This window comes from Bombina bombina, chromosome 1, assembly GCF_027579735.1.
Source record: "Bombina bombina isolate aBomBom1 chromosome 1, aBomBom1.pri, whole genome shotgun sequence".
In the NCBI taxonomy this organism is placed as follows: domain Eukaryota; kingdom Metazoa; phylum Chordata; class Amphibia; order Anura; family Bombinatoridae; genus Bombina; species Bombina bombina.
The window spans coordinates 270450269-270468755 of record NC_069499.1 but is presented as its reverse complement, the minus strand read 5'-3'; the positions used below and the strand labels follow the sequence as shown (position 1 = coordinate 270468755).

At 41.2% G+C, this 18487-nt stretch overlaps 1 protein-coding gene across 11 annotated transcripts in view; it reads right to left on the bottom strand.

Moving 5' to 3' along the window:
- RYR3 (ryanodine receptor 3) overlaps window positions 1–18487 on the bottom strand; it is a 1083635-nt gene that overhangs the window by 586064 nt on the left and 479084 nt on the right. For all 11 annotated transcript variants that reach the window (XM_053697970.1, XM_053697969.1, XM_053697973.1 and 8 more), the window contains 3 exons: window positions 13090–13363; window positions 4873–4987; window positions 4606–4738 (listed from right to left, as the gene is read on the bottom strand). In XM_053697970.1, coding sequence (XP_053553945.1) covers window positions 4606–4738; window positions 4873–4987; window positions 13090–13363 — 522 coding nt within the window. The remainder of the gene's footprint in view (window positions 1–4605; window positions 4739–4872; window positions 4988–13089; window positions 13364–18487) is intronic.

Here is an 18487-nt window from a genome sequence, read left to right as displayed (position 1 = left end):
CCGTCCATGCCCGTTCCAGGCAAGAGACGTGGTCCTAAGCCAGAGTCCTCGAAAGATGGAACCGTTCGAAAGATCGAACTTCCTGAGGAATCTATCAGCTGCCTCCCATGGTAGGAGCGCACCCAATACCGAGCCCTACACCATCTAAAGTCCGTAGACATAGATTACCTAGCAACAGCCTCAAACCCAAGAGTTTGAAAAAAATTCCTGACCTGTTGAAGAAATGGGAAATCAGTACCCTTGATTCGCAAGGCTATACTCTGTAGACAAGCCGAACGACCTGATCCACACGCTGGTGAAGAGGAAGGTCATTTCCCAGACCCCTGAAAGGCGAAACTCTGTGACTGACCAAGGACCTCCTACCCTCAAGCCCAAAAGGCTAGATCCGCATAAGGTCGAGGGATAGTACCCAAGAGTCTAAAGACCATGGTATGACAAGGGGCAGTTCTTAGATTGAGAAGCTGGCAGTCTCCAGAAATCCTTACCGGATCAGTCTCCCGAAATCCCTGCAACAGGAAAAACAATGGAAGCCTTGCAACTCCTGACAGAAGGCAGGGTGACCCCTGCACTCCACGTACTGGAGCAAACGAAACACTGAGAAAAAAAGGAAGAAGGACATGCTCTGCATTTCCCGAACAGATGATCCAACCAAAACGGGAAGGAAAGAAAACTATGCCATCGCAAAAGGAATGCGACTAGGCTACAAGAGTCGACATCCAGAAGATACCGTAAGTGAAGACGTAAATTGTCCAGCACCCGAAATACCAGACCTCCGGAGGTCATTCACATTTTCAAACTCTACAGAAGTGGAAAACTACGGTTCTGAGTCCCCAGGGACCCTTAGGAACCCCGATGACGTCTTTAAAAAGTCGTCACGTAACTCAAGCAAATTGTAGCACCTGGTGTTCCAAGTACTAACCAGGCCCCACCCTGCTTCACTTCCGAGAGCAGACGAGATCAGGCACATTTAGGGTGGATTGGCCGTATGCCCCTAAAAAGGCCAACTTATATCGGAACTCCCAACCTTCCTCTAGAAGCATTGGTACGCACAAGGCCCCATACCACGTAGTAGGATCCGAGCCCAGAGTCCATATCAATAGCCCAAGTAACTATTCAGAATCCGACAGTATAATCAGAACCATAAGGGTGACATGAACCCAAGGAACAGCAGATAGCGCCCAACCAGTACCCTCCTGGTACAAGGGCACCCCAAAACAGTCTAAGGTCCAAGAAAAATCGACCCGAAGGTTCGATAATATGATATTAGAACATAACTTTGTTTCGAACCAAAAGTGTGCAACTTTCGAGGAAGCACGCATGCCACCACAAAATCGCAAGTATCAGTTCCAGAAAAAGAACGTTCCCAAAACGGAAATTATATCAGATGTGAGCTTATTAAAAAAACAAATCAAATACATCCTATCCGGATCAAAATAAAAGTAAGGCAGCACACGCGGGTGAATGCCCAAGGTGAGTGGGTACGCCCACAGGACAAGCCGATCAGAGGCCCCATTCACCCAAGCTCAGAACTGGAACCGATACATAAAAGAAGAAAAAAGAAAAACAGAGACGTCAAGGAGATTAGTTTCATCCCCAAACGTCTAACCCAGCTTGCCATCCGGCATCTAAGGCCTCGGATCCCTCGGCCCACTAGAACTGGAATCCATCAGCACCGCCAAAACATGCCTTAGTAGAACACAAAGACGTGCCAGCCTATAACGGAAGGCAAAACCATCCCTCGCCACATCGATAAATGACCCCGGCCCCGAGGTTGGGACCCCTGAAGCCTCAGAGGCCGATGCTTCCCCAGAAGGCCAAACTGAATCAGGAGATCCCACGCCCGATGGGCCCTGGTTTACAGAACACAGACTTTAGCTTAAAAATATTTCACTCGGGAGATATAAGTGAGCCAGCGCCATAGATATGGCCATGCAGAACTGTGCCGTAACCTCTGGAGGAAACAAGCTACTTTCCGGAGAAGGAGTAAAGGCCATAGGGACACCTGCTTGCGTAGAAAAGTTTCTGGGGCACGCGCCTCACCAGACATAGAATCCTCTGTCGCGGATGGCTCAACGCACTCTAAGGTCCCTGAGTCGGGATAAGATAGTACTCTAGAAAGACAATCAGAACATAACTGATGGGCATGGATAATCTGAGCCATTTCATATTAATCACAAGACGCATTCTCTGCATCGGAGACATCCGTGTCTAAAAAATCTGAATCCTCCATAATCTTAGGATTACAAAAATGACAAACACTAACTGGCACCCTTTTTACACACCCAATGGCTGGGGCACTCACCACCTCCAGACAACCAACGTGCAGACTCTCTCTGTCACCACACAGTCAGCATACGGAAGTGGAGAACAACGCAACCGCACCCGGTCACGTGGTGTACCATGCTAGTCACAAAAAGAGCGTGCAAATCTAAAGAGATGGCGCCAATTGATGATATGGCCATTATGTTCCGAAAAGTCACGAGCCAAAGTATTACTACACATTAGCAGATAGAACCACATAACAAACATGATTAATGTTTCCCCTGTTCAATAACCCCCCCTCAGGAGAAATTAATCCATGATTCCTATTTTAAGATAAAAGGAGTCCCACTGGGACCCTACCTTACATACACATAATGAAATAAAATCAAACGATCTTACTGGAATCTGCGCCGTGGAACAGGAACACGGCCCTTCAATTGTGACAGATAGTAGCCTCACTTCTGACATGGACTTGAGCGAATAAAGGCAGGCAGCGAAACCCGTCAACGCTGATTGCCAAGGAGCTGTTAATGTGAGTTGGGATGGTTTCGCATAAAGACTCTCCCTGCATCTCCGGACTCTAACCTTCACCCATGCTCTCACTGAGAGACTGACAGGATTACTTAAAACTCCAGTCCCATTTCGAAGAATACTACCCTCCATAAGAGACTATCTCGAACTTATGACACTTCTCTGCCAACCTCCTGTGATGAAAGGCAATGAATGACTGGGGGATGAGGGAAGTGGGGGAGGTATTTGAAGCCTTTGGCTGGGGTGTCTTTGCCTCCTTCTGGTGGCCAGGTTCTGAATTTCTAAAAGTAATGAATGTAGCTGTGGACTCGTTCCGGAAAAGTGACGCTGTTTCTGAATTATATACCTACCTATGCATCTTCAGACCAAAACAAGACGACATTGTCCATGTCAACAAAGGTGACATCACTATTTGAATTGTGTCAAATAACAAATGATACTGAACATATCATCAGCATCATTTAAATATAAAAACAAGAAGCAAATATGTCTATAAAATATCAAGAGTTGTAAAGAGAGAGGAGATTGTAAGGAGAAGAGAGAATGCTAAACCACCAGAATGAGGATGAATTGCCTGGTCAGTTGGTAGGAGCAGATAAAAGTCTGGACAACCTTTGTATGTTTTTTTTTTTTTGGATCAATTTGGTTTTCAATGATTAACAACCATTATTGATCATTAATAGTACCATTGTAGGGAGATGAAAACTATTGTGGATGTTATCAAGCTCAGCTATATATTACATGGTAAGTTTGTGATCATTTTGAGTAAAAAAAATTAAAAAATCTTGTTTTTTTCAATACTGAACGAGAATTTTGGAAAGAAGGCCCATAAGTTTAAATCCTGCAAAGGGGATAAAATATATATATATATATATATATATATATATATATATATATATATATATATATATATATATATATATATATATATATATATATATATATATATATCTGTGTGTGTACATATATGTATTTACAGACATACATACAAATATAAACACATAAATACATATGTACAAATATATAACCATTTATATAAGTGCATTGAAGCCACTTGCAGTCAAGTAGCTGAAAACATGTAAAATCATATTTATGCAATATTCATATGTAATAAAGTGTTTAACTGGGTTTGTGCTGTAAATATTTTACATTCATTATACAGTTAGTCAACTACCCGAGTGCTGAGTTAACAAAAATATAAAGCACAAAACAGAACTGCACTCACTGGATTTATAAAAAAAAAACACCAACATTTATTTACATATGGTGCAAACGGTGACGTTTTCGGGGTCCACAAACCCCTTTCTCAGACCAAAAACCAGGTTTGTGGACTCCAAAACATCACCGTTTGTACCGCATGTAAATAGATTTTGTTGTTCTGTTTTGTGCTATCTCTCTCTCTCTCTCTCTCTATATATATATATATATATATATATATATATATATATATATATGTGTGTGTGTGTGTGTGTGTAGATATATATTTTACAAAACATATATTTAGAAATTGTATTTATGAATGAGTAGAACAGAGTATTCTTCTATGTGAAGAATCGGGTTTTGTGTGCGAGTAAGGGTGTTTTTCTCCCACTTTTCACGTTCTATTGAAGTCTATGGGGAAAATGTTAACACAGTTGCGATATTCAGATCTCGGGTTAGTACTTATGCGAAAAGTTTTAACTTTCAACTTGTAATATGCTCGGTACTCGACTATGCGCAAAAAGCCTCTGTCTAGCGAAGTTTACATGCAATCGGGAGCGCAAACTATCGCTCCACCCGTAAGCCCATTATAAAGAATGCTCAGACACTTACCTAATCCAACACTGCTGTTTTCTAGCAAGTAGCCAAGATGTTCAAACATTGCTTTTTGGTTCTGTCGACTGATTCTGCAGAAATAGCAGAGGAATCTACAGCAGCTTGCAACCATCTTTGGGAATGCGATTTGCTGAAAGAGAAGTAAAAATGTATATTATTTATTAATCCTGCTCCAGTTCTATATGTATCTCTTTATTATAATTTATAACTATAAGGGATGGAAATAGGTCTAGTTAATATAATAATATGAGAAAAAAATGTTACCTGAGATTTGTCTCCACCGAGCACGTTCACCATCACTTCCATTACTGTCTCGTGCATTCCCAACACGCGCATCAAGTTTGGATGCTGATAAAAAACCTTGTTGTTCATGATGTCACTAAAGGAAACAAAAAAATATCAGGATATGTTAGGATACATAGAAAGATAGATATTTTATGTATATATTAGAAGATTATACACATGTGCATATAAAATATAAAGAATCACCACACCGCAAAAAAAAAGCAGGATAATAAGGTAATTACACATGCTATGCCTTTACCGTAACACGGTGCAGTGGCCCAACTCAATGCAGAAGATGTACAATAAAAGCTACACTAAGTCTAAAATCACACTAAGAAAAGACATCTACAAATTCCGCTGCACTTGCTACATCATATCAGCCACGTTATGCTGCAACACACCACTTACAGGGGATAATATATCTTCACACCTATCCATCTCCCACTTCATACCTATCCATTTGGTCCTTGTAATTCACAACTCATTCTTCCCATCCACAACTTTAAACCCAATTCATACACATGTATTCAACCTTTTAATTTCTAGTAACAGCAGACATCATATTTATCCTAAAATAAATCTGCCAACTGTATGCTGTCCAGCTACTGTCTCTACACTTCTCTTAGCCTTCAAATTATTGGAATGGCAACATAACAACTGCACCATTTTCCACTATAAAGAGCTGTTAACCAGAGAGAACTGCAACAAATTGAAAACAAATGGCACCAAGGGGTTAATAGGCCAGATCTCTCACTACCTGGTTTTCATTTGTAGCACTCCACCGAAAAAACACTTACAATATAACCTATTCACTGCCAAAAGAAATGAAATCGACTTTCAGCTGTTATTATAATTGTTTTTAATTATTATTATCAGTTATTTGTAGAACGCCAACAGATTCCGCAGTGCTAGCTGTTGTCAAGGGTTGTCTCTTTCTGAGAGATTTCAACTTTGTTGGTCTCAGTGATACAGTTGTCCCTTTAACTGGTCTTCTGTCTCCTTCATGGCTCTCTATTTGGTCTCTGTCTCCTTCACGGCTCTGTAACTGGTCTCTAGTGTCTCCTTCATGGCTCTCTATCTGGTCTCTATTATCTGGTTGAAAAACACTGCTCTAGAGTCTCCTTCATGGCTCTCTATCTGGTATCTAGTGTCTCCTTCATGGCTCTGTAACTGGTCTCTAGTGTCTCCTTCATGGCTCTCTATCTGGTCTCTATTATCTCCTTCATGGCTCTCTAACTGGTCTCTGATGTCTTCTTCATAGCTCTCTATCTGGTCTCTAGTGTCTCCTTCATGGCTCTGTAACTGGTCTTTAGTATCTCCTTCATGGCTCTCTAACTGGTCTTTGGTGTCTCCGTCATGGCTCTCTATCTGGTCTCTAGTGTCTCCTTCATGGCTCTGTAACTGATCTCTAGCTTCTCCTTCATGGCTCTATATCTAGTCTCTAGTGTCTCCTTCATGGCTCTCTATCTGGTCTCTAGTGTCTCCTTCATGGCTCTGTAACTGATTTCTAGCTTCTCCTTCATGGCTCTATATCTGGTCTCTAGTGTCTCCTTCATGGCTCTGTAACTGATCTCTATCTTCTCCTTCATGGCTCTCTATCTGGTCTCTAGCGTCTCCTTCATGGCTCTGTAACTGGTCTCTAGTGTCTCCTTCATGGCTCTCTATCTGGTCTCTAGCTTCTCCTTCATGGCTCTATATCCGGTCTCTAGTGTCTCCTTCATGGCTCTGTAACTGGTCTCTAGCTTCTCCTTCATGGCTCTCTATCTGGTCTCGAGCGTCTCCTTCATGGCTCTGTAACTGGTCTCTAGTGTCTCCTTTATGGCTCTCTATCTGGTCTCTAGCTTCTCCTTCATGGCTCTATATCTGGTCTCTAGTGCCTCCTTCATGGCTCTGTAACTGGTCTCAAGTGTCTCCTTCATGCATCTCTTAATGGTCTCTAGAGTCTCCTTTATGGCTCTGTAACTGGTCTCTAAAGCCTCCTTCATGGCTCTCTATCTGGTATCTAGTGTCTCCTTCATGGCTCTCTATCTGGTCTCTAGCTTCTCCTTCATGGCTCTATATTTGGTCTCTAGCGTCTCCTTCATGGCTCTGTAACTGGTCTCTAGTGTCTCCTTCATGCATCTCTAAATGGTCTCTAGTGTCTCCTTCATGGCTCTGTAAACTGGTCTCTAAAGTCTCCTTCATGGCTCTCTATCTGGTATCTAGTGTCTCCTTCATGGCTCTGTAACTGGTCTCTAGTGTCGCCTTCATGGCTCTCTATCTGGTCTCTAGTGGGTCCTTCATGGCACTCTAACTGGTCTCTAATGTCTCTTTCATGGCTCTGTAACTGGTCTCTAGTGTCTTCTTCATGGCTTTCTATCTGGTCTCTAGTATCTCCTTCATGGCTCTCTAGCTGGTCTCTGGTGTCTTCTTCATGACTCTCTATCTGGTCTCTAGTGTCTCCTTCATGGCTCACTAACGGGTCTCTAGCTTCTCCTTCATGGCTCTCTATCTTGTCTCTAGCGTCTCCTTCATGGCTCTGTAACTGGTCTCTAGTGTCTCCTTCATGGCTCTGTAACTGGTCTCTAGTGTCTCCTTCATGGCTCTCTATCTGGTCTGTATTATCTCCTTTATGGCTCTGTAACTGGTCTCTAGTGTCTCCTTCATGGCTCTCTATCTGGTATCTAGTGTCTCCTTCATGGCTCTGTAACTGGTCTCTAGTGTCTCCTTCATGGCTCTCTATCTGGTCTCTATTATCTCCTTCATGGCTCTCTAACTGGTCTCTGATGTCTTCTTCATAGCTCTCTATCTGGTCTCTAGTGTCTCCTTCATGGCTCTGTAACTGGTCTTTAGTATCTCCTTCATGGCTCTCTAACTGGTCTTTGGTGTCTCCTTCATGGCTCTCTAATCTGGTCTCTAGTGTCTCCTTCATGGCTCTGTAACTGATCTCTAGCTTCTCCTTCATGGCTCTATATCTAGTCTCTAGTGTCTCCTTCATGGCTCTCTATCTGGTCTCTAGTGTCTCCTTCATGGCTCTGTAACTGATTTCTAGCTTCTCCTTCATGGCTCTATATCTGGTCTCTAGTGTCTCCTTCATGGCTCTGTAACTGATCTCTATCTTCTCCTTCATGGCTCTCTATCTGGTCTCTAGCGTCTCCTTCATGGCTCTGTAACTGGTCTCTAGTGTCTCCTTCATGGCTCTCTATCTGGTCTCTAGCTTCTCCTTCATGGCTCTATATCCGGTCTCTAGTGTCTCCTTCATGGCTCTGTAACTGGTCTCTAGCTTCTCCTTCATGGCTCTCTATCTGGTCTCGAGCGTCTCCTTCATGGCTCTGTAACTGGTCTCTAGTGTCTCCTTCATGGCTCTCTATCTGGTCTCTAGCTTCTCCTTCATGGCTCTATATCTGGTCTCTAGTGCCTCCTTCATGGCTCTGTAACTGGTCTCAAGTGTCTCCTTCATGCATCTCTTAATGGTCTCTAGTGTCTCCTTTATGGCTCTGTAACTGGTCTCTAAAGCCTCCTTCATGGCTCTCTATCTGGTATCTAGTGTCTCCTTCATGGCTCTCTATCTGGTCTCTAGCTTCTCCTTCATGGCTCTATATTTGGTCTTTAGCGTCTCCTTCATGGCTCTGTAACTGGTCTCTAGTGTCTCCTTCATGCATCTCTAAATGGTCTCTAGTGTCTCCTTCATGGCTCTGTAACTGGTCTCTAAAGTCTCCTTCATGGCTCTCTATCTGGTATCTAGTGTCTCCTTCATGGCTCTGTAACTGGTCTCTAGTGTCGCCTTCATGGCTCTCTATCTGGTCTCTAGTGGGTCCTTCATGGCACTCTAACTGGTCTCTAATGTCTCTTTCATGGCTCTGTAACTGGTCTCTAGTGTCTCCTTCATGGCTTTCTATCTGGTCTCTAGTATCTCCTTCATGGCTCTCTAGCTGGTCTCTGGTGTCTTCTTCATGGCTCTCTATCTGGTCTCTAGTGTCTCCTTCATGGCTCACTAACGGGTCTCTAGCTTCTCCTTCATGGCTCTCTATCTTGTCTCTAGCGTCTCCTTCATGGCTCTGTAACTGGTCTCTAGTGTCTCCTTCATGGCTCTCTATCTGGTCTCTAGTGTCTCCTTCATGGCTCTCTAACTGGTCTCTAGCGTCTCCTTCATGGCTCTGTAACTGGTCTCTAGTGTCTCCTTCATGGCTGTCTATCTGGTCTCTAGTGTCTCCTTCATGTCTCCTTTGTGTCTCTAGTAAATCTACTTCATGGCTCTCTAACTGGTCTCTAGTATCTCCTTCATGTCTTGTTATTCACTGCCACTAACTGTTGGATTTTATCAAGGTTCAATTCTGGGCTTACTTCTCAAGTGCTGTTCCTCATCTTTTGGCAATGTGATCCCCTCCATTGGAGTTACACTGATGGTAAATCAGACCTTTCCACTACACTCCTGCTACTTTTGGTTTCCTCTTCTTTCAAAACTCCATTCATCACCAAAACTGGATCAACAATCACAGAAATAAATGCTCCCCTTTCCTGTGACAATACCTAAGTCCCTATTTTTCCAAACCCTCATAAAGAGCTAGATAACAAGTGGAGAGCTAAATTATCGTGCCCCCAAACGATAATTTATCAGCCATTACAAGTGGCTGGTTATTGCTACCGCGAGCTAACAGTAGCAATTAGCGCTTATAAATTTAACCAGAGAACTTTAATAAAATTAATGCACCAGGCAGTATTTTGGAGGTAAAGTTGGTGGGAGTAAAGTGCCTTTACATTGCGGTCTGTGGGGAACTGTGTGCTCCCAGCAAATATATATGTTTATATACATATACATATATATATATATATATATATATATATATGTGTTAATATGTGTATATATACATATTAACACATAAATATATATGTGTATCAGCATATAGCCCCTTCGCTGGCGCTGAATTTCTGATGCCGTCTCTGACAGCATCAGAACGAGACTCCCATAGGAGTCTATGGAAGCGTGCTTTCATGGGCGCAATGCTTGTAATACCAGTGCACATTAGCGTGCGCTGGTATTACACAGTGGAGCGCAAATATCGCTTTCATCAAAGCGATATTTAGCTCTCCACTTGTTATCTCGCCCAAAATCTTTAGTGCAACCACCATGCAAAATACATCTTTTGCTGCAAAACACATAGGCCTAGATTTGGAGTTTGGCGGTAGCCGTGAAAACCAGCGTTAGAGGCTCCTAAAGCTGGTTTTAGGCTACCTCCGGTATTTGGAGTCACTCAAAAAAGGGTCTAACGCTCACTTTTCAGCCGCGACTTTTCCATACCGCAGATCCCCTTACGTCAATTGCGTATCCTATCTTTTCAATGGGATTTTTCTAACTCCGGTATTTAGAGTCGTGGCTGAAGTGAGCGTTAGAAATCTAACGACAAAACTCCAGCCGCAGAAAAAAAGTCAGTAGTTAAGAGCTTTCTGGGCTAACGCCGGTTCATAAAGCTCTTAACTACTGTACTCTAAAGTAAACTAACACCCATAAACTACCTATGTACCCCTAAACCGAGGTCCCCCCACATCGCCGCAAATCGATTAAATTTTTTTAACCCCTAATCTGCCGACCGCCACCTACGTTATACTTATGTACCCCTAATCTGCTGCCCCTAACACCGCCGACCCCTGTATTATATTTATTAACCTCTAACCTGCCCCCCACAACGTCGCAGCCAGCTACCTACAATAATTAACCCCTAATCTGCCGACCGCAAAGAGCCGCCACCTACATTATAGCTATGTACCCCTAATCTGCTGCCCCTAACACCGCCGACCCCTATATTATATTTATTAACCCCTAATCTGCCCCCCTCAACGTCGCCTCCACCTGCCTACACTTATTAACCCCTAATCTGCCGAGCGGACCTGAGCGATACTATAATAAAGTTATTAACCCCTAATCCGCCTCACTAACCCTATAATAAATAGTATTAACCCCTAATCTGCCCTCCCTAACATCGCCGACACCTAACTTTAATTATTAACCCCTAATCTGCCGACTGGAGCTCACCGCTATTCTAATAAATGTATTAACCCCTAAAGCTAACACTAACACACCCCTAAGTTAAATATAATTTTAATCTAACGAAATTTATTAACTCTTATTAAATAAATTATTCCTATTTAAAGATAAATACTTACCTGTAAAATAAACCCTAATATAGCTACAATATAATTAGGGCATTTTTTTTATTTTGGGGGGCTTTGTTATTTTATTAGGGGGCTTAGAGTAGGTGTAATTAGTTTAAAATTGTTGTAATATATTTCTAATGTTTGTAAATATTTTTTTATTTTTTGTAACTTAGTTCTTTTTTATTTTTTGTACTTTAGTTAGTTTATTTCATTGTATTTATTTGTAGGAATTGTATTTAATTTATTTATTGATAGTGTAGTGTTAGGTTTAATTGTAGATAATTATAGGTATTTTATTTAATTAATTTTTTGATAGTGTAGTGTTAGGTTTAATTGTAACTTAGGTTAGGATTTATTTCACAGGTAAATTTGTAATTATTTTAACTATTTTAGCTATTAAATAGTTCTTAACTATTTAATAGCTATTGTACCTGGTTAAAATAAATACAAAGTTACCTGTAAAATAAATATTAATCCTAAAATAGCTATAATATAATTATAATTTATATTGTAGCTATATTAGGATTTATTTTACAGGTAAGTATTTAGCTTTAAAAAGGAATAATTTATTTAATAAGAGTTAATTTATTTTGTTAGATTAAAATTATATTTAATTTAGGGGGGTGTTAGTGTTAGGGTTAGACTTAGCTTTAGGGGTTAATACATTTATTAGAATAGCGGCGAGATTAGGTCGGCAGATTAGGGGCTAATAATTGAAGTTAGGTGTCGGCGATGTTAGGGAGGGCAGATTAGGGGTTAATACTATTTATTATAGGGTTAGTGAGGCGGATTAGGGGTTAATAACTTTATTATAATAGCGGTGCGGTCCGGTCGGCAGATTAGGGGTTAATAAGTGTAGGCAGGTGGAGGCGACGTTGAGGGGGCAGATTAGGGGTTAATAAATATAATATAGGGGTCGGCGGTATTAGGGGCAGCAGATTAGGGGTACATAGGGATAATGTAAGTAGCGGCGGTTTACAGAGCGGCAGATTAGGGGTTAATAATAATATGCAGGGGTCAGCAATAGCGGGGGCGGCAGAATAGGGGTTAATAAGTGTAAGGTTAGGGGTGTTTAGACTCGGGGTACATGTTAGAGTGTTAGGTGCAGACGTAGGAAGTGTTTCCCCATAGGAAACAATGGTGCTGCGTTAGGAGCTGAACGCGGCTTTTTTGCAGGTGTTAGTTTTTTTTCCAGCTCAAACAGCCCCATTGTTTCCTGGGGGAATCGTGCACGAGCACGTTTTTGAGGCTGGCCGCGTCCGTAAGCAACTCTGGTATCGAGAGTTGCAGTTGCGTTAAATATGCTCTACGGTCCTTTTTTGGAGCCTAACGCAGCCTTTCTGTGGACTCTCAATACCAGAGTTATTTTTATGGTGCGGCCAGAAAAAAGCCAGCGTTAGCTACTCGGGTCCTTACCGACAAAACTCTAAATCTAGCTGTAAGAGCCTGATGTTCAAAACATAGTCAGAACCAAAAATGTGCCAGCTCCTAAGCTTTCATTCCTGCCTTTTCAAAAAAAGATACCAAGAGAACAAAGAAAGATTGATAATAAGAGTAAATTAGAAAGTTGGTTAAAATTGCATGCTCTATCCAAATCATAAAAGAAAAAATGTGGGTTTAGTATCCCTTTAAAGGAACATTAAACTTAAATTTTTTCTTTAATGATCCATATAGAGTATACAATGTTTTACAACGTTCCAAATTACATCTGTTATCTAAATTGCTTTATTCTCTTGGTATCCTTTGTTAAAAAGCATACATATGTAGCAGAGGAGCTGGGAGCTAGCTGCTGTTTGGTAGCTGCACCTATATGTCTCTTGTCATTGGCTTACTGATGTGTTGAGCTAGCTCCCAGTAGTGCATTGCTGCTTCTTCATTAAAGGACACCAAAGGAATGAAGGAAAATTGATAGTAGAGGTAAATTGGAAAGTTGTTTAAAAATGTATGCTCTATCTGAAAATGTGGGGTTTCATATCCTTTTAAATTCAAATGTTATCTATAAGTAGTTACTAGCACATGGCACAAAAGGACGTCATATCATAACTAAATTACAATGTTCCTTACCCCAGGCCATCGATCATCAGCATCTCCTCTTCTTTACCCATCCTGACACTAAGCAGTGAACGTATCTGCCCCAGAGAGGCCAGCAGGTTAATGGTATCTTCCACAGAAGCAGCGCTGATGGTGTAAGTCTTCCTCATAGCTCTCAGCAGCTCTCCAATACTGTCGTACTGTAGTCGCAGGAGACTAAACATTATACGCACAAGCTCTGGGTCCTGTATGTGATCCTCCTGGGCCCAGCGTACCATGGTCTGTGATATAAGCTCCTTCAGTGTGGCTGGAAAGCAAAATAATGCAGTTATTTCATTTTGCTTTGTTTTCAACTTCATGCACAAAACAAGTATGAATTACATATCTAATAATTGGGTATACAATGTTAGATATAGAGTATATATTTACAACAAGAAAAGTCTGATGGGGTCAACAATTAATTTTGACAATTTATATATGCTCATTCCTGCTAAAACGTGCTTAGCACGGCAAATTTATATATATTAATAGTCAGTTATAATTTCTGTCACCTATGTCTTCATTCACCAGCTGCTCCCTACTTAGGAGAAAATGTGTAGTTTATAACAGAAACTAGGGTTTGTGAAGTGAAAACAACAATAAACAAAATACAGCCTGCCAACTGATAATTCATAGCGCATAGGAAACTTTTTATCAGAATAGTAGAATTCCCTTCCTACACACACAAATCCATTGATCATCAGCATTATAGGAGCAGCATGCCGCCATTTTTTTAATGGAAAGGACTGATGGCCCTTAAGCTGGTACTGGGTGGATATAGGTCTCTATAACAGGCCCACTCTTCGTCACCAACACTTCCCTGGTTCTTAATGGTGGTAGATGGTCACCTGGATCTTAGAAGGGATCTCCCATTTCAAACAAAGAGTAATATGCTCTTCTAAATCAGGGCTTCACAAACCCCAGAAACCAAGAAGTGGTTATTAGACGTTTTTCCCTGTCTCCTGTTTTTTGTTTGTTTGTTTTTAATTACGCTACAACTAACTATTTAAAAAACTTTTGCCTGGCTCCTATACAATAAGCAGGTAGTGACAGTGGCTCTACTAGTATGCCTGCCCTCGGTTAAAGGAAGTGTTTCTGCTTTTTGGGCACTTCCTTTCGGTGTGACATCCTCTAGCTCATAAGAAATCATCGCCTAGATTACGAGTTTTGCGGTAACAAGGGTGCGGTGCTAACAAGCATTTTTTTTTTCACCGCTCACTTAAGACTACGCTGGTATTACAGGTTTTTTTTAAACCCTGCGTTAGCCGCAAAAAGGTGAGCGTAGAGCAGAATTTAGCTCCACATCTCAATACCAGCGCTGCTTAAGTCAGCGGTGAGCTGGCTGAACGTGCTCATGCACAATTTTACCATAGGAATCAATGAGGCAGAGCCGTCTGAAAAAACCCCAAAAACACCTGCAAAAAAGCAGCGTTCAGCTTCTAACACAGCCCCATTGATTCCTATGGGAAAATACATTTTATGTCTACACCTAACACCCTAACATGAACCCCGAGTCTAAACACCCCTAATCTTACACTTATTAACCCCTAATCTGATGCCCCCAACATCGCCGACACCTGCTTTATACAGGGAGTGCAGAATTATTAGGCAAATGAGTATTTTGACCACATCATCCTCTTTATGCATGTTGTCTTACTCCAAGCTGTATAGGCTCGAAAGCCTACTACCAATTAAGCATATTAGGTGATGTGTGGTCTAATGACATCAACACCTTATATCAGGTGTGCATAATTATTAGGCAACTTCCTTTCCTTTGGCAAAATGGGTCAAAAGAAGGACTTGACAGGCTCAGAAAAGTCAAAAATAGTGAGATATCTTGCAGAGGGATGCAGCACTCTTAAAATTGCAAAGCTTCTGAAGCGTGATCATCGAACAATCAAGCTTTTCATTCAAAATAGTCAACAGGGTCGCAAGAAGCGTGTGGAAAAACCAAGGCGCAAAATAACTGCCCATGAACTGAGAAAAGTCAAGCGTGCAGCTGCCAAGATGCCACTTGCCACCAGTTTGGCCATATTTCAGAGCTGCAATATCACTGGAGTGCCCAAAAGCACAAGGTGTGCAATACTCAGAGACATGGCCAAGGTAAGGAAGGCTGAAAGACGACCACCACTGAACAAGACACACAAGCTGAAACGTCAAGACTGGGCCAAGAAATATCTCAAGACTGATTTTTCTAAGGTTTTATGGACTGATGAAATGAGAGTGAGTCTTGATGGGCCAGATGGATGGGCCCGTGGCTGGATTGGTAAAAGGCAGAGAGCTCCAGTCCGACTCAGACGCCAGCAAGGTGGAGGTGGAGTACAGGTTTGGGCTGGTATCATCAAAGATGAGCTTGTGGGGCCTTTTCGGGTTGAGGATGGAGTCAAGCTCAACTCCCAGTCCTACTGCCAGTTTCTGGAAGACACCTTCAAGCAGTGGTACAGGAAGAAGTCTGCATCCTTCAAGAAAAACATGATTTTCATGCAGGACAATGCTCCATCACACGCGTCCAAGTACTCCACAGCGTGGCTGGCAAGAAAGGGTATAAAAGAAGAAAATCTAATGACATGGCCTCCTTGTTCACCTGATCTGAACCCCATTAAGAACCTGTGGTCCATCATCAAATGTGAGATTTACAAGGAGGGAAAACAGTACACCTCTCTGAACAGTGTCTGGGAGGCTGTGGTTGCTGCTGCACGCAATGTTGATGGTGAACAGATCAAAACACTGACAGAATCCATGGATGGCAGGCTTTTGAGTGTCCTTGCAAAGAAAGGTGGCTATATTGGTCACTGATTTGTTTTTGTTTTGTTTTTGAATGTCAGAAATGTATATTTGTGAATGTTGAGATGTTATATTGGTTTCACTGGTAAAAATAAATAATTGAAATGGGTATATATTTGTTTTTTGTTAAGTTGCCTAATAATTATGCACAGTAATAGTCACCTGCACACACAGATATCCCCCTAAAATAGCTATAACTAAAAACAAACTAAAAACTACTTCCAAAACTATTCAGCTTTGATATTAATGAGTTTTTTGGGTTCATTGAGAACATGGTTGTTGTTCAATAATAAAATGAATCCTCAAAAATACAACTTGCCTAATAATTCTGCACTCCCTGTATTATTAACCCCTAATCTGCCGCTCCGGACACCGCCGCCACCTACATTATACTTATGAACCCCTAATCTGCTGCCCCCAACATCGCCGAACCCTACATTATATTTATTAACCCCTAATCTGCCGCCCCCAATGTTGCCGACCCCTACCTACAATTATTAACCCCTAATCTGCCGCCCCCAACTTCGCCGCCACTATAATAAAGTTATTAACCCATAAATCTAAGTCTAACCCTAACCCTAACACCCCCCCTAACTTAAATATAATTTAAATACATATAGATAAAATTACTATCATTAACTAAATTATTCCTATTTAAAACTAAATACTTACCTATAAAATAAACCCTAAGCTAGCTACAATATAACTAATAGTTACAGTGTAGCTAGCTTAGAATTTATTTTTATTTTATAGGCAACTTTGTATTTATTTTAACTAGGTACAATAGTTATTAGTTATTAACTATTTAATAACTTCCTAGTTAAAATAAATACAAATATACCTGTAAAATAAATCCTAACCTAAGTTACAATTACACCTAACACTACACTATAATTAAATAAATTACCTAAACTAACTACAATTAATTACAATTAAATTAAATAAACTAAAGTACGAACAAAAACAAACACTAAATTACAGAAAATAATAAAATAATTACAAGAATGTTAAACTAATAACACCTAATCTAATCCCCCTAATAAAATAAAAAAAGCCCCCCAAAATAATAAAAATCCCTACCCTATTCTAAATTACAATTTGCCCTTAATAGGTCCTTTTGCGGGGCATTGCACCAAAGTAATCAGCTCTTTTACCTGTAAAAAAAATACAATACCCCCCCCCAACATTAAAACCCACCACCCACACACCCAACCCTACTCTAAAACCCACCCAATCCCCCCTTAATAAAACCTAACACTAACCCCTTGAAGATCACCCTACCTTGAGACATCTTCACCCAGCCGGGCACAAGTGGTCCTCCAGACAGTCCGAAGTCTTCATCCTATCCGGGCAGAAGAGGTCCTCCAGACGGCCAGAAGTCTTCATCCAGGCGGAATCTTCTATCTTCATCCATCCGGCGCGGGTCCATCTTCAAGCCAGCCGACGCGGAGCATCCTCTTCTTCCGACGACTCCCGACGAATGAAGGTTCCTTTAAATGACGTCATCCAAGATGGCATCCCTTGAATTCCGATTGGCTGATAGGTGTTGGTATAGGCATTAGATGGGTTTTGTAATGGGGGTATCATGAAGGGGGATAAATAGTGTAATAGGAAAGATAGCGTAGTTTTTGATGTAGGAAGGGAATCGTGTAATGGGCGAGCTGTTTAGATTTAAGGGTGCCTTCAATTGGATGACTTAAGTTAAGATAGCAGTGGTTGACTGACTGTAAGCCATCGTGTTATCTGCAGTTGGGGAAGGCAGTGGGGGGTTAACAGTAGTGGGGGAGGGGTCAGGTCAGTGGCAGTTTGGGTTAAATTGAGGTGAGTGGAGTTTTGTGTTCCTAAACGTAGTTGTGCAACTACTTTTAGGTTTGTCTGTTAACATGGACCATTGGAGGCATTGTGGGTTAATGCACATAATAGTGACATTTATTATCTAGCAGACATCCATTGTTATAAGATGGGAACTGTAGAAGTGCTTGGGCTTCTTATCCGAGTGTCCCACAACAGTGCTGTCCCTATGCTGCAGATGTGTCAATATAAATGGCAGGTCATTTAAGCTAGGTCTAAGATGTCTATTCCATTGTTTACTCTAGCGGTACTGGTCATATTTTATCCAGATTGTACAGATATTTCAGAAGTTCCACGTGCCATTGTATTATAATAATGTACACAAATACTATTCCTATGAGATTGAAGGATTACTCATCAAACTGCAAGAATCACAACAAGCTACTGGGCAAATATTGCTCTTTTTAGTGCCTGGTCTCTGTACTTAATAATACTGGTGTGGTATTTGTTTGGCTTTCTCTAGACACAATGACCATCAGGGTCTGACTTGTAATATATTCTATCAACAAGTGCCTGCCTCAGGAGGATTCCAGGGAGAATGTCGTCCAGAATATAAAATGCCTTTCCTATGCTTGTTAACATTGAGGCAAGTATAATTAATATTGTCATAAACAATAATAGCAATATAACTATATCAGACGCACTCAAACTGTAGATTATTGTTTCCAATACTGTGCTTCTGCAGCTGGGCTATACATACATGTACCTTACTGATCTACTGAGACAACAAACTGTTTAGACTAGAGTGAGATATCAC